Source organism: Belonocnema kinseyi, chromosome 3 (assembly GCF_010883055.1).
Source record: "Belonocnema kinseyi isolate 2016_QV_RU_SX_M_011 chromosome 3, B_treatae_v1, whole genome shotgun sequence".
In the NCBI taxonomy this organism is placed as follows: domain Eukaryota; kingdom Metazoa; phylum Arthropoda; class Insecta; order Hymenoptera; family Cynipidae; genus Belonocnema; species Belonocnema kinseyi.
Genome location: NC_046659.1, coordinates 156,108,680 through 156,123,186, shown reverse-complemented (window position 1 = coordinate 156,123,186; position 14,507 = coordinate 156,108,680). Strand labels below are relative to the sequence as shown.

The 14,507-nt window shown below is 28.9% G+C and overlaps 1 protein-coding gene across 1 annotated transcript in view; it reads left to right on the top strand.

Moving 5' to 3' along the window:
• The window catches only part of LOC117169286, a 136,583-nt gene that overhangs the window by 94,061 nt on the left and 28,015 nt on the right, over positions 1-14,507 (top strand). The window contains exon 7 of the mRNA XM_033355588.1: positions 5,685-5,795. Within this exon, the coding sequence (XP_033211479.1) occupies positions 5,685-5,785 (101 nt within the window). The 3' untranslated portion in view covers positions 5,786-5,795. The remainder of the gene's footprint in view (positions 1-5,684; positions 5,796-14,507) is intronic.

Below are 14,507 nucleotides of genomic sequence, written 5' to 3'. Positions count from 1 at the left end.
GAAGTAATAATTTTAAAAAATATTTAAATTGTTGAAAAATTTGTTTAAACCCTTGGTTTTCGTGGATCCATTTGCTGCTTGTTTTTCTTAAATAATTGGTATGCTATTTTTACCCAGATTGTAGAATATTAATATTATCACAAGAAATTATTATTAACTTCAATGATACTTTGAGAAAGCGTTATTCATTATAAAAAGAAAAAAAACTTACAAAAACAAGTGCAAGTTACTACAAGTTCCATGGTGATTTTTCACAGCTTGCTAGTTTAGGTTAAGCTTTGCTTTCCTTGAAAAATGCCCTTGATTTTTCCCAGGAGTTCCGTCAGGTAGAAGAAATGTCTGGCTTAGAGGGGGTATTTCAGATTTCAGGTCGCTAAGATTTTTTGAGCAAAAAAAAGTGTGCTAAGAAACCAGGAAGAAGAGAGGATGAATTGACAAATTCCACATCGATCTTGGATGCTAGCCAAACCTACAACTCTTAACCGAGTTTCAGGACAAAAGCAAAAGGAACACCTTTTAAAGTGATGATGGCATGATCTACTTGCGACTCAAATCCTTTCCACTCCTACCACTTTTTCAAATCAGAAGTAATTTTTCTTCACATCAAGTCTCTGAGATTCACTATAAACACATTTCTCTTTCCGGCATACTCAGAAACGAACTATATAGCCGGTAAAAAAGAGAACAATGAATGAAATTAAAAAGTTATTACCATGTAATGCCTCTCATCCCTGGTAATTTCTCGATTTGCTGCCTGTCAATTTGTTCTTATTTTGGAAAATTTCTTGTTCCCAGTCAGAAGTATAATTCTTCTTAAATACTTTCTCTAATAAGTAAGAATTATAACTTTTTTTGGAAAATTCTTTTTAAAGAACTGAATTTAAATTTTGTTCTAAAATTCTCTAATTCAATTTAGAATTATATATAATCTTTTTTGTAAAATAGTCGCTTCAAATTAGAAATATGTATTTTTCTCAAAATATGCATTGTTCTTAATGAGAATTTTACTTCAATCTACCTTTCATATAGCGAAATTAATTACTTTTCAAGCTTAACTCGTGAAAACTTGGCTGCTGTAAGAGGAAATGATCTTCTTTCTCTCCAAATAGGAAGACCTCTACCGATACCAATTATGTTTAAAACATATTTTCTTCTGAAATTTCTAACATACAAATTATTGCAAAATATTACCATGGTTGCTACAAGACCAGGAAGACCTTGATGACCTAGAAAAGTCATGGGATTTAAACAAAAATGACTGGAAAACCTGGAAAAGTCATGGAATTCGAAATAATGACTGAAAGTTTTTTAATCGCCTCTATTTCAAAGTCTTAATAATTTAGTATTTCATAGCGAATTCTATATTTAAAAGTTCAAAAAGAAAAGTTAAGGAACATGTAAATATAACACAAAGTGTAAAAATGAAATTAGAATAAATGGAAGATTCAATAAGAAAAGTAAAAAGAACTGGAAGATGCTGAAAAAGAAATTTGTGAAAAGATTAAATTTTGATAAATTTTGTTGTAGACAATTTTCTTAGTTCCGGCGAGCCAAAAGTTTTATTTTAACTTTCTTAAAAAGATCAGAGTTTTTTTTTAGATCGTTATTATTTTAAAATTTCATCCTAATATCTGCATAAATAATTTGATTATAATTGTTCTTAAAGTACTAAACAAAAATAATGTGGTTATGATTATAGTATACTTTTTTCACTTTGATACAAATATTATTTAAATTTTTCTAAATTCAATAAAACTTATTGATAAACCATTATCGTTGCATTATAATTTTTTAAATTCAATTTAATTGGCTGATTTTCAAAAAAAGTAGAACCTAAATTTTTTAAAATTAAACCTGGAAAACCTAGAAAATTCATGGAATTTTGTAAACAGACTCTTGTAGCAACTCTGATCATCATCAGGAATCGATTTCTCAGACTTTGACGGAAAAAATTTTATTACATGAAAACCTGTGTTTTCGGGGAAAACATTCTCTACAACTCTACTGTTTTCAATTTTCAATCTCAATAATGCTAGAAAGCGGCTTTTTTTGTCTAAAATTTTCATCTTTTTGTCACCTTTTCACTTAGTATGGTAATAATTAATACAAGTTAAACAACAATTGTTCTTTAATTAATTTATTGTTTTTTTAAGTATCTTTTAATGCAACTTTGTAGCATTTTCCAAATTCCATATAATTAACAATGGTAATAAATTGTTAAAACAATGTATGTGAGCATCTCAGCATGAGTATAAAGTAGTATTTCATGCATTAACATCAATTTCAAGTATTCAATTTGTCGAAAAAAACTCTCAATTTCATCCAAAAAAATTTTAATAAAAGTAGTGTGGCTCGCCAAGCCACACATTCTCATATATGTTTTGCGCAGTGAATTTCCCAAGTCCGAGCGCTAAGGACGTTATGGAATCCACAAGCTCAATTATAGTTCTTTAAAAAAAAGCTCGTTTTAAATATGACTTAAAATATTTATTAAAAATTCCGAATTCAAATTCAAAATTCTAATTTGATTGAAAAATACTTCATACTGAATATAATTGTATGTAATTATTATGAAACATTCATTGTTCCAAGTCATACTGATACATTAATAAACCTTTTTTTTTAATCCAGGTATAACACAGCATAATAACTCTTTTGAAGACTAGTCTGCATCAGCTTAAAATTAGTACTGTGTCAAAAAAAATTTAATTCAAAAGACAGAAATATAATTAATATTGTATAAAATTTCGTTTCCAAATTCAGAATTAATGATATTTGTTCCTGGGGGGTTGTAATATTTATTATTAGAGGTTTGTATCGACCGTTACCAAGGACTATTATTGGCGGTTGCTAAGAGTTATAATTTTCCGTTACCAAGGGATGTTATTAGCCGCTTCTAAGGGTTGATATTGACCTTTTCTAAGGATTGTTATTAACTTTTGTTGGGGGATTCTATTGAAGTTTGCTAAGGACTTTTATAACAGTCGTTAAGAATTGTGATTTTCCATTAACATCTGATGTTATTAGCCCCTTCTAAGGGTTGTTATTGACCGTTTCTAAAAGTTTTTGTTAACAATTGCTAGCATTTCTTATTCACTTTTTACAAGGATTGTTATTGACCGTTGTTACGTGTAGTACTATTTCGTCGCCAGGAGATGTTATGAGCCGCTTCTGGGACTTATTATTGTTCGCTGCTAAGAGTTATTGTTAACTGTTGCTAGGAAAGGTTATTTACTGTTGCCAAGAATTGTTATTGACATTTGTTAGTGGTTATATTTGTTATTGGCAAGGGTTTTTCTTGACTGTGCCTAAATGGTCTTGTCAACTATTGATAGGGGATGCTATTAACCGTTGCTAAGGATTGTTATTGACCTTAATCAGTATATTTTATTCAATGTTGCTAAGAATTGTTATTGCCAGTTATCGAGTGTTGTACTACTCCGTTCCCCGGATTTTTATTAGCCTGCTTCTCGGAGTTTTTATTGGCCGTTGCTAAGAGTTATTCTTAACTGTTGCTAGGGGAAGTAATTTACTGTTCCTAAGAATTGTTGTTGATGATTATTAGTGGTTCTATTTTTTATTGACAAGGGTTATTATTGAGTGTGTCTACATAATCTTGTTAACTACTGATAAGGGATGCTATTGACCGCGTGCTAAGGATTGTTGTTGACCGTTTCTAGGAAGTTATGTTATTTGTTGCCAAGGTTGTTATCAACTATTGTAAAGAGTTGTTGTTAGCTGTTGATAGGGGACCTTATTGACCATTGCTAAAGATTGTTACTTACCGTTGCTGAGGATTGATACTGACGGTTGGTATAACCTATGATTGTATATTGCTATGGGAAATTATTAGCCGTTGCTAAGGGCTGTTACTTACGATAGCTAGGAACTTGCATTTCTTGTTGCTAAGAGTTTTTGTTGACCTCTGCTTAGGGTTGTTAGTAACTTTAACTAGAAAATTTTATTACGTGTTTCTAAAAAGGTTTATTGACAGAGCATACGGGTTGTCATTTTTCGTTGCTAGTGAATGTCATTAGCCACTTCTAAAGGTTTTTATTTGCCTTGGTAAGGGTTTTTATTTCTTGTTTTCGAGGGTTGTTATTAACCGTTGCTAGGGCTTGCTATTAACTTTTTTCAACGTACTAGGAGATTAAATTGTGATTGTCTGTAGCTAGCGGATGTTGTAGGCCGTAAATAAGGGTTGCTAATTACCGTTGTTAAATATGATTAATAACTCTTGCTAAGACACATTGTTATCTGCTGCTAATTATTTTTTCTATATCATTTCTGACTATTGTGACTGTCTATTGCTAGACAATTATATTAGCCTTTAAAAAAGTAACCTATTGACTGCTCCGACGGATCGTTATAAACTGTTTCTAAGCGAAGGTATTGACCGGTTCCAACTATCTAAAATTAAACGTCATTAAAACGATGTGATATACGGTGGGTGAGATTTGAACGACTTAATTAAAGTCCTGATAGGCTACGTAACTCTTTTTTTTGAGCGCATGGGCCCTAATTTCACTGGTTTTTATTCATTGTTTTATTTGAAATGTCAATAATTCTTTCTTTAGATTAAAAAAATATACTTACGATATAAGTTAAATACTTATTAACGATTTTGACTGATCATCAGATTTCGAGAATTAAAAGAGTTTAAAGATTCCTAAATATAAAAAATATTGAAAATAATATCTCCTATATATTCGTCATTATTGACAAAGGTCTTTTTCATTACTCGTTTTCTGATTAAACAAGCTAGAATAACAAAATATGAAAATTCTTTTAATATTCATTTGAGTAGAATGAAAAGAAAAATCTCGGTCTCTGAAAATTTCTATTATTCTACAATTTTTCTCGGTGAAGAAAAATTTCCGGCCTTTTTCCGTTTTTACGATCATGTGACACCCTGCAAATCTCATCTATTGGCATTAAATGAAATCGGCAGTATTATTTCTTTATTTCAGTGAAAGCATTGTGTGCATTAAAAATTATACATATATTGAATTTTTAAAATCCACTCTCAGGGTTTCATTTTTACGTATGTGAATCCAGAATAATATTATGGAAAGCAGTCGAATGCCAGTCAAGTTTGTCATGCCATTTAATGTTCTCCTTCTTACACTCATAAAACGATTTCGTTGAATCAACACATTTTTTGGTTCAATCATAGAATACGCTTATTTTGCATAAACAAAAAAATATTTGTTACACCAAAATAAATTTGTTATTTTAACGAAATATTTGGTTAGATCGAATATATGGTTGATCAAAAAAAAAATTTCTTGGCTCCATCACATTTTTCTTATTTCAGCCAAAATCATTTTCAAATGTCTTATTTCTGAAAAATAATTCCGAAAGGATCCCATTTTAAAGAAATGAAAGAAATAAGAGGAGAATAGAAGGATTCTTCGTATAGATAAATATGTTTTAAAATATATAACCAGCTTGATTCAAGGTGTCAGGTACTACAAGAAGTACATTTTTCTTGGGGTTGAAAGGTGAAAGAAAATGTTGCTTTTAATATCTTTATTTCTTGTCGACTCTAATGTTAGTTCACACAATGATTATCGTCCAAGTAGAGATCTGAGGCTAGAAATGTACATATGTGTGTGTGTTTAGAAATTGTGTAAGAGTGTACGTGACAGTAGTAGTTGATCTTGCGCCTTTTGATGTTGTAGGAGAACTGCCAGCGGCAGTACATGATGGGAGCGGTGTTTCGAGATCCGTCCTCAATCTCTGGCTAATTCATCTGACTGTGAGCTACGTTTTCACCAGATGACAATTCTAAGGTAATCAATACAGACATTGGAAATTACATTTAATTGAGGTTTTCTTATCAAATTATTGTATTTCATTGCCTCGAGTTATCACATCTTCAATTTGTCTCCCTGTCTCAAATAATAGATGTACACTCTATAAATCTACCTACGTTACTTTTTCCGTCACAAATCCTTCAATTTTTAAAGAAAAAGCAAATAATAGAGTTTAAGGTTAGTAATAAAAAGGGTTGTATTGTCCCTAATTCCCTTTTCCGGTCTTCACGTTTCCCTTCCCTTATTTTTCCTAATCCCCACTCCTCATTTTCTTGAACTTACACTGCTCACCCTTTTTTATTCCCTTTCCTTTCATTCCTTTTCCTTCCTTTATTTCCCTATATTTTTCGTACTTTCTATCCCCTCACCTTCCCCAATTTCTCCGGAATCCCCCTATTTTTACTCACCTCATTTTACATCACTTTCATTTGTCCGACTTTCCGCCTCTTATTTCCTATACTTTCCCTCCCCTTATTTCTCCTCATTTACACTTCCTTCAGTTCCTCTAAAATCCCCTTGTATAATTGTCCCCGATTTCCCCTACTTTCCCTCCCTAGATTTTTCCACATTTTCGCAACCTGCTTTTTCCTAATTTACCCTCAGTTACCCTACATCCTTTCCAATTGTTTCTCTTTATTTCCGCTAATTCTTCGTCCCTTATTTCCTCACATTTCTCCAAACTTCTCCTAGCTTGCTTTTCTTATTTCCACTCACTTTACCTACTTACTCGTCTTTCATTTCCCCTCACTTGCACTACTATCCCTTCCTTTATTTCTTCTCAATTATTCTACTTCCCCTTTCTTCAATGCCGCTCAATTCCTTTCAGCACAGAAATTCCTTGATTCTTTCATTTCTATTCTTTCTCCAAAACCCCACACTTTTTCTGATATCCAGGTTTTCCCTGACCTGTATCCGCCCTAATTTTAACATTAAGCACACTGAAAATATTGCATCTTCGATGAGATATTAGTGGTTTTCAAATATTTAATTATGTGAATGAGAAAAAGTAACTTGCCAGTAACTTGAAAAGATTTCAAGGGACTACACAAATTTTCTGCAGAATTTAAGTGATTCAAAAATATTTGAATGGGTTTCCGAGAATCTTCTGAGATTTCAGGACATATGAAAGGATTTTAAGGCATTTCACGGAATTTTAATGGATAATTTTTTACTTTTATCTGTTAATTTGTTTTTGAGGTAACACAAATATCATTTTTTTCAGATACTTTAGAATATTTAAAAAGATTTTTAGCGATTTCAGATAAGTCAAAATGTATGATTTTTTTATTATTAAAATATTTTTTTTATTTTAGGAAAAATTCGAACCGGTTTAAAAGATGTTAAGGACTTTCAGAAGTTCGAAATCTTCAAAAATTTATATTTTTTCAAATTTTTGTAAATTTTTTGATTTATCACATTGTTTTTTAATCGTTTTCTTAACTGCTAAACCTTTGAAACATATTTTTAAATTATTTTAACTTTTACAAGTTTTTTCTTAAAATTCTGCAAAGTTAAAAAAATTTCCTTCAAGTATTCCAAATACTGTATTGACAATTTTTCAAAATAAAAAATTAGTTTAAATTGTCCTATGAATTTTAAGACTTTTTTTATCATCGTGAAATATTTACTTTGAAATTGTCCACATTCCTTTTTGAAAATTGACGAAATAATATCAAATGTTTTGAATCTTTTTGAATTTACACTTCAAATTTATTTTTCCAAATGAAAAGTCAGTTTACATTGTTCCATGAATTTTAAGAAACCTTTTTTATTATTTTGAAACTTTTTTAAATAATTAAAAATATATTATTTAAGTAACCTTATACTTTTCATTAACCTGAGATTTGGGAATATTACTGGCATTACAAACTAAGAATAATTTAATTGCTTATTTAAATATAGTAATTTACATACATATTTTTTATTACGCTTTAGGAAAAATTCATAATTTTTATTTTATTTTAATTAAAAAAAACTCATTTTGTTCCTTCGACGGTTCTTTACAATGATACTTATCAAAATAAAAATTACGGCTTTTGCCGAAAGTGGAAGAAAAAATCGAATATGTGTATTACTACAGTTAATAAACAACGTTGACCTTGACTTTTTTATTGTTTATTCTTAGGTTTCTTTTCTAAAATTTGTTGCAATAATCGATTCGTTTTTTTATGCATTCTATAATTCAAATTGAAAATTGAGTAATTAAGTAATAACTTACTCATTCTTTCTATGAGAAAATTCCAAACATGTCATCCCGTACCTGAAACACACACCCACACACAGACGAAAAAATATTTTAAGTTTCAATAAGAAACAGCTAAATTCATCTCAAATTTCTTTAACAAAATAACTCAATCCTCAAGCAAAAAGAAAAAAATAATTTTCACCACTCATCTTTAACCTGAAAAGTAGAAACTTTTTTAAAAAGAGTCCAATTTTTTACAAAACTGTTTCATTTTTGAACAGAAAATCAGAAAATTTTAACGAAATAGATGAATTTTCTATCAAGAGGAGCAATTTTCTACCAAAAACAACGATTTTTTAACAAAATTGTGACATTTTTGACCAAAGAAATGGTTTTTCGCTAATATTATGAGTCCTTCCATAAACTATTTAATGTTTAAATAAGTAATTGAATGATGGACCAAAAAAAGTTAATTTGAACTCAGTTGCATTTTAAACTGAAAAATACGAATTTCCAATAAAATTGTGGAATTCTCAAACAGAACGGTTTAATATTCAAAAAATAAAAACTATTTTTAACCAAATAATTTAAGAAAACGAAAAAAATTAACTATATTATATTTAAAGGAGACCAATGGTTTCAAATACAGAAGAAAAATTTCGAATAAATATTTCTCTTTCAGAACATTTGAAAAAATATTGCAAGATTTAAAAAATTTCCGTTTAATCTTCTAGATTTTATGTCAACATTTGTAGATATCTTTTGAAATCTTTTGAAATCTTTTTCAATTTTGTTTACTAACAATTTATTTATTCTTGATGAAAATTCATCGTTTTTGGTAGAAATTCAAGCGTCTGGTTCAACATTTAAGTATTTTGTTCAAAATTAGTTTTTTCTTGTAGAAAATTAATCTTTTTTTTAAATCCAGAAGTCATCTTTTTTGGTTGATTGAATTTAACGGTTTTCGATTAAATTTTTAATAATCTTATTTGGCATAGAACTTTAACTACATGATTGGAATGTATTATTTATTGTTTGTTAGTTTAAAATTAATTATAAATATAAATCGATACTGAAAATTATTCTGTTATAGCTAAATTTTTGGTTTTTTCGTTTTTTCAAATTAAGCTCATCTCAGTTCGAAATTCATCTTTTTAGTACGAAATTAATTTTTTTTTCAACTGAAAATTTAACTATTTAATTTTTGGTTGGCAATTTATCTTTCTTGATTCAAAATTTGTCTTCTGTGTAGTAAATTATCTATTTTGTTCCAAATTAATTCATTTATTTAGTTAAACATTTTTTTGCTTCATCCAGTCGGAAATACGCGTTTGCCGAGAAAAATATTTTTGAGACAGTTTTGAGATCTTAATCAAAATGGGCACTATGCACTTTTCAATACAGTGAAATCTGGACTTAGCTTCGGTTTCGAGGCCTCGAAAATGTTTTATCTCTCATGTTTCTTTTTTTGTTTTATCACGCCTAATTGATCACACCCCTTCCCCCGCAGCTCCTCCCACAAATCCACGTGGCGCGGCGTCAATTATTAGAAACAGTAAATCCAGAATCACTACATTCAAGATCGACTGTAATTGGATCACAGTAAATCCCCGACATATTATTTATCTAAAGTTGGATAAAACGCTAAAAACATCTAAAAACTACAATTATCTGACGGCGGATAATTTTTATCGCGAGGCGGATAATAATAATCGGTCGTCGGATAATTTTAATTCCGAGGTGAATTAAAATAATTCATCGTCGGATAATTGTTATCGCGAGGGGGATAAAAATTATCCTTCGTCGGATCATTTTGATCATGAGGCGAATAAAAATAATACGTCGTCGGATAATTTTTATTGCCAGGCGAATAAAAACTATCCGTCTTCAGATAATTTTGATCGCGAGGCGAATAAGAATAAATTGTCGTCGAATGAATTTGATCGCGAAGCGGATAAAAACTATCTGTCGCCGGATTATTTTTATCGCGACGCGGATAAATATAATCTGTCGTCGGATAATTGGAGTTTTCAATTGTTTGCAGCGTTTTTATCCAACTTGAGATAACTAATAGCACAGGGATTTACTGTGATTGGATTAGCACTTTGAAAATGACAATAGTTTTAATTCTGTAACAATATCACTGAATTTCATTTGTTCGAAAATCGATCCTAAACGGAACAAATCGCCGCGTGTTATTATCACGCCTTGAACCGAAGTTCATTAATTTTCATAATTATTCTCGTGATTAAATCGTCCGAAACCTCTTGCTCTAAACTTCTCTTCTCTCGTCGATAATGTAGCTTGGCGAACCGCAGAAAATCCTTCTCGCTAGTTACAACCTTTTCCAACCAAGTTTTTTATTCAGCCTCCTAATCCGAGTTTCAGATGAGTTTTCAGACGAGCGCTCGAAAGCCCATCGACTTATAAGAAGCTTGTGGAAAGTTTCCAGGGCTAACGTGAAACCTACGCCAGAAAAAAATGCTTAAAAAACCATCTGCAGGCGTTGAGACGAAATCGAGCGACAACTTGGATTAAAATTGAAATTCGACACCACTTCCATTTTACAACGATATATTTCCGCTACTCGCATCATAGGGAGAATTTTTTTTTAAATTTTAGAATACGTTGCTCATTTTTCATATTCTATATTTTATTTTATTTTATTGCCACGCATATATTGCACTTTATTTTATCGAGGAAATTATCTGGAAAATGAGAATATGATGTGCGGCTATTCACAGAAAAACTTTGGTTCAAATAGGAATATTTTTATGACCTTATGAAAAAGTTAATTGTATATCATTCTAGATTATACATTTTTAATGCAAATTTCTTCATATAACGGACGAAGTTAAAACGCCCAGTTATCTCTATAATAAAAATAAGAAGTAAAGGTTTACAAATTTACAAAAATATGAAGCGTGTTTTAACATTCATAAACTATTTTATTATTTACATTCTCTGGAATTTGTAGTCTTTGAATGTTGGTTTAAAATTTATTTCTACAGTCCTTTCCCCTTGATTTCTAAAAGAAAAATTCTAATTTCTAAAGTTTATTACTAAAAGTAAAAATCCTAATTGTAAATGTTTTAAATATTGTTGGTTACCCATTGATTTAACACGGGAAAAAGTCAGCTTTATGTAAATCTAATATTTAAAGACGATGATATATTATAAAGAATTCCGTATTTCAGTATAATCTTTAGAATTCATTAAAAATGAGAATCAATTATTTATTATTCATTTTGCAGATGAATGACTTTAAGCGACTCTTATGGGTCGCCAGAGAAAGGCTACAATTGACAAATTTTAATTTTACGTAAAATTGCCTTTCATTAACAACTTTTAAAACAAATTTTAAATTAATAAATAGGAAACATAATTTGTTTAAATAATATTACAAATAATGAAATTACTCGTTTTTTTTAATTCGACGAATTTGCATTGATATTAATTCTTTTTTTTCAAATCAAACTATTAAAAAAATCACCGCCTTTGGTCAAAAATTCAACTGCATAGGTCAACGTTGAACTACTTTTTTTCAATCTTCTTGGTTTAAAGTAGAAGTGGTTATAAATTAATTTTTTTTTAGTTGAGGATTTAACTGTCATTTTAACTATCAATTTAACTATCATTAATTTGAAATTTAAAGATTTTTTTCTTGAAATATCGATAATGTATCACACTTTTCGTTCAGAATTGATCTATTTATAGAACCTGAAAATTTTAAAACAAATAAGCCTTAAAAATAAATACCTGTTTGCAATTCTTGTTTTGTATTTGAAACAATTCTTGCCTTAAATTAACAAACTACATGTAAAAAGACAAGTTTTCAAGCAAAAATGTAAAAATGAAATTTGCAGCTAAAAAAAGTAATCTTTTGTCGAAAAAACGAATTATCAACGTGTTAAATTCAATAATAAAGTTACATTTTTAGAAAACAGTTGACTTTTGAATTGGAAAAGAAGACTGCGCCTGCATTTGTAAGGAGAAAAGGTTGAAGTTTCAATTAAAATATAAAATTTCAATAAAAAATTGATCGTCAAATTTTTAGAGTTTACAACACTGATTTATAACAACAACAATATTTTTAAACAGTTTTATTTAACTAAAAAACAGGAATTTTGAACAAAATAGTTCAAGTTTCAAGCAAAATTATAAATCTTCAACCAAAAAGTTGATTATTTACCTTGGAATATTAATTTTCTACAAAGAATATTTATATTTATTTTTTAAACTGAAGAACATAAATTTGCAACCAAAAATAAAATAGTGAAATTTTAAGTTAATAAATAAACTTTGAACCATAAAAAAACGTATTTTAAACAACACATTTAACTTTTTGACCAAAAAGCTGACTTTCTAACCAAATATTTAAATTTTTAATAAAATGATTTAAGTTATTTTTAATATTTGAATTTTTAACGCTATTGATCAATTTTCGACATACAGAAACTAATTTCCAACCAAATTATCGAACATTCAGACAGAAAAGATTAAACTTTTACCAAATAAAAAAATAATTTTATCTGAATAATAAAAAGTTTTAACGAAAAATAATAAATTTTCTATTTAATGGGGCGAATTTTTTACCTCAATAGACTATAAAACTTTACTTTTTCATCAAATGCTTAAATAGTTTAATTCTTAAAGTAACACTGGAATTTGCTATCTGCAAAGATAAATTTTGAGAACAAACTTTGAACTTTGAATAAAAAGATTAATTTGTCAAGAAAAATGTACTAATTGATATTCCAAAAAAACAATGGAATCTCAAAAAAATAAATAAATTATCAACAAAATAGTTGATTTTTGAAGTAGCGAAAATTAATTCTCAAACAAAACGATGAATTTTTTACCAAAACAACTAATTTTCAAATAAATAGCTGTATTTTTGAATGAAAAACTTACATTTTTACTTAAAAAGAAATTTTAACAGAATACTTCAGTTTTCATCCTTCAAGATGAATTTTCAACGAAACAGTTTGGATTTTTTTTAAGAAAGGCTTGAATTTTCAATAAAATGTATGAATATTATTCAAAATAGTTTAATATTTAACCAAATAGTGCGATTTTCTGCGTATAAAGATGGATTTTCAACCAGAAAGTCGAATTTAAAAAGAAAAAATATTAAACTTCAATCAAAAATAGTAACATTTTCAACACGAAAAGTTAAATTTTCATCAAAAAAAGTGCATTTTTAACGAGAAATATAATACTTGATGTCATTTGTATTAAAAAAATGAATCTAAAAAAAATAATTAAATTTTTAACATAATAGTTGATTTTTTAACATAACAGTTACAGTTTTAACTAAAAGAGGAAGTTTTAACAAAAAAAAAAAGTTTTCTACAAATAAAGCGGAAGTTTTACTGAAAAAGATCGATTTTCAACCAAAAACGAAAAACTTGTATTTCTAGGCGGAAAATTAATTTCAATTGAAAGAAACGGATATTTAACGGATATTCAAGAAAATAGGTGAATTTTTAAGCTAGAAAAACAAATTGAGAACTTTAATAGAATAGTCAAATTTTCACTTGAAAAAATTAATTTCTTACGGAGCTAAAATGAGTTTTTAATGAAATAATTAAATTTTCAACCAATAAGATGAATATTTAAAAAAAAGATGAAATTTAAACTCATATATATATATAAAGTTACAAATAAAAAAAAAACGAACAATTTTTAAACAAAAATAAAAACAGTTTTCAACTCAAAAGATGATTCTTGGATGAAAAACCTACGCCAACCTTGTGCAAAAAGTGCTGCATAACTCAATCAAATTTTAACCACTTCTAACCAATAAAAACACTTTTAGTATAATAAAAGTGAAACAGTTCTATTTTTAAGAAATGGTATTACAATTTTTTTTTAATTGCAAAAAATCGGGAGTAAATGAGTGGCTTTGAAGCATTTTTGCAGGCTTTTGACGTGCAACAAAGAACAAGTTTGAAAACCTTTTCTTTTTCTTTAAGGAAATGAAAATTCCAAGACAATGACCAAAATTCAAGGACTTTTACAGGCTTTTCCTGTTCAGAAAAATGAATTGACTTTTCCAGATGTTCAAGGATTTCTAGGATGCTGTACATACTTAAATTGTAGGAAATTTCATGGCACATCTTTTATCTTGAAGCGAAATAGTTGTCTCTTTTACTGTTTCGCTAAAAAATCAAAAAAACTTAATTGAAAATTTCTTCGTTTTGTTAAGCAAAAATGTTATACATTTTTCTGAATCTGGACATGTTCCTGGACACGAACATGCACAGGTAATCTTAGCTGTTTCTGTGCAGCAATTTGAAAAAGGAACCTGTACAGAAACCTGAAATAGAACCTGTTCCGAACCAGGAACCCTTGAATGTGTGATTATAGGTTTCTCTACAGGTGCCTTTGTCAAATTCCTCCAGAGAAATCGTCAAGATTACCTCTGCAAGTTCCTGTACAGAATCGCGTCCAGGAACATGACCAGGATCCTCCGAGGTTTCTATGCAGGAATTTGGAAA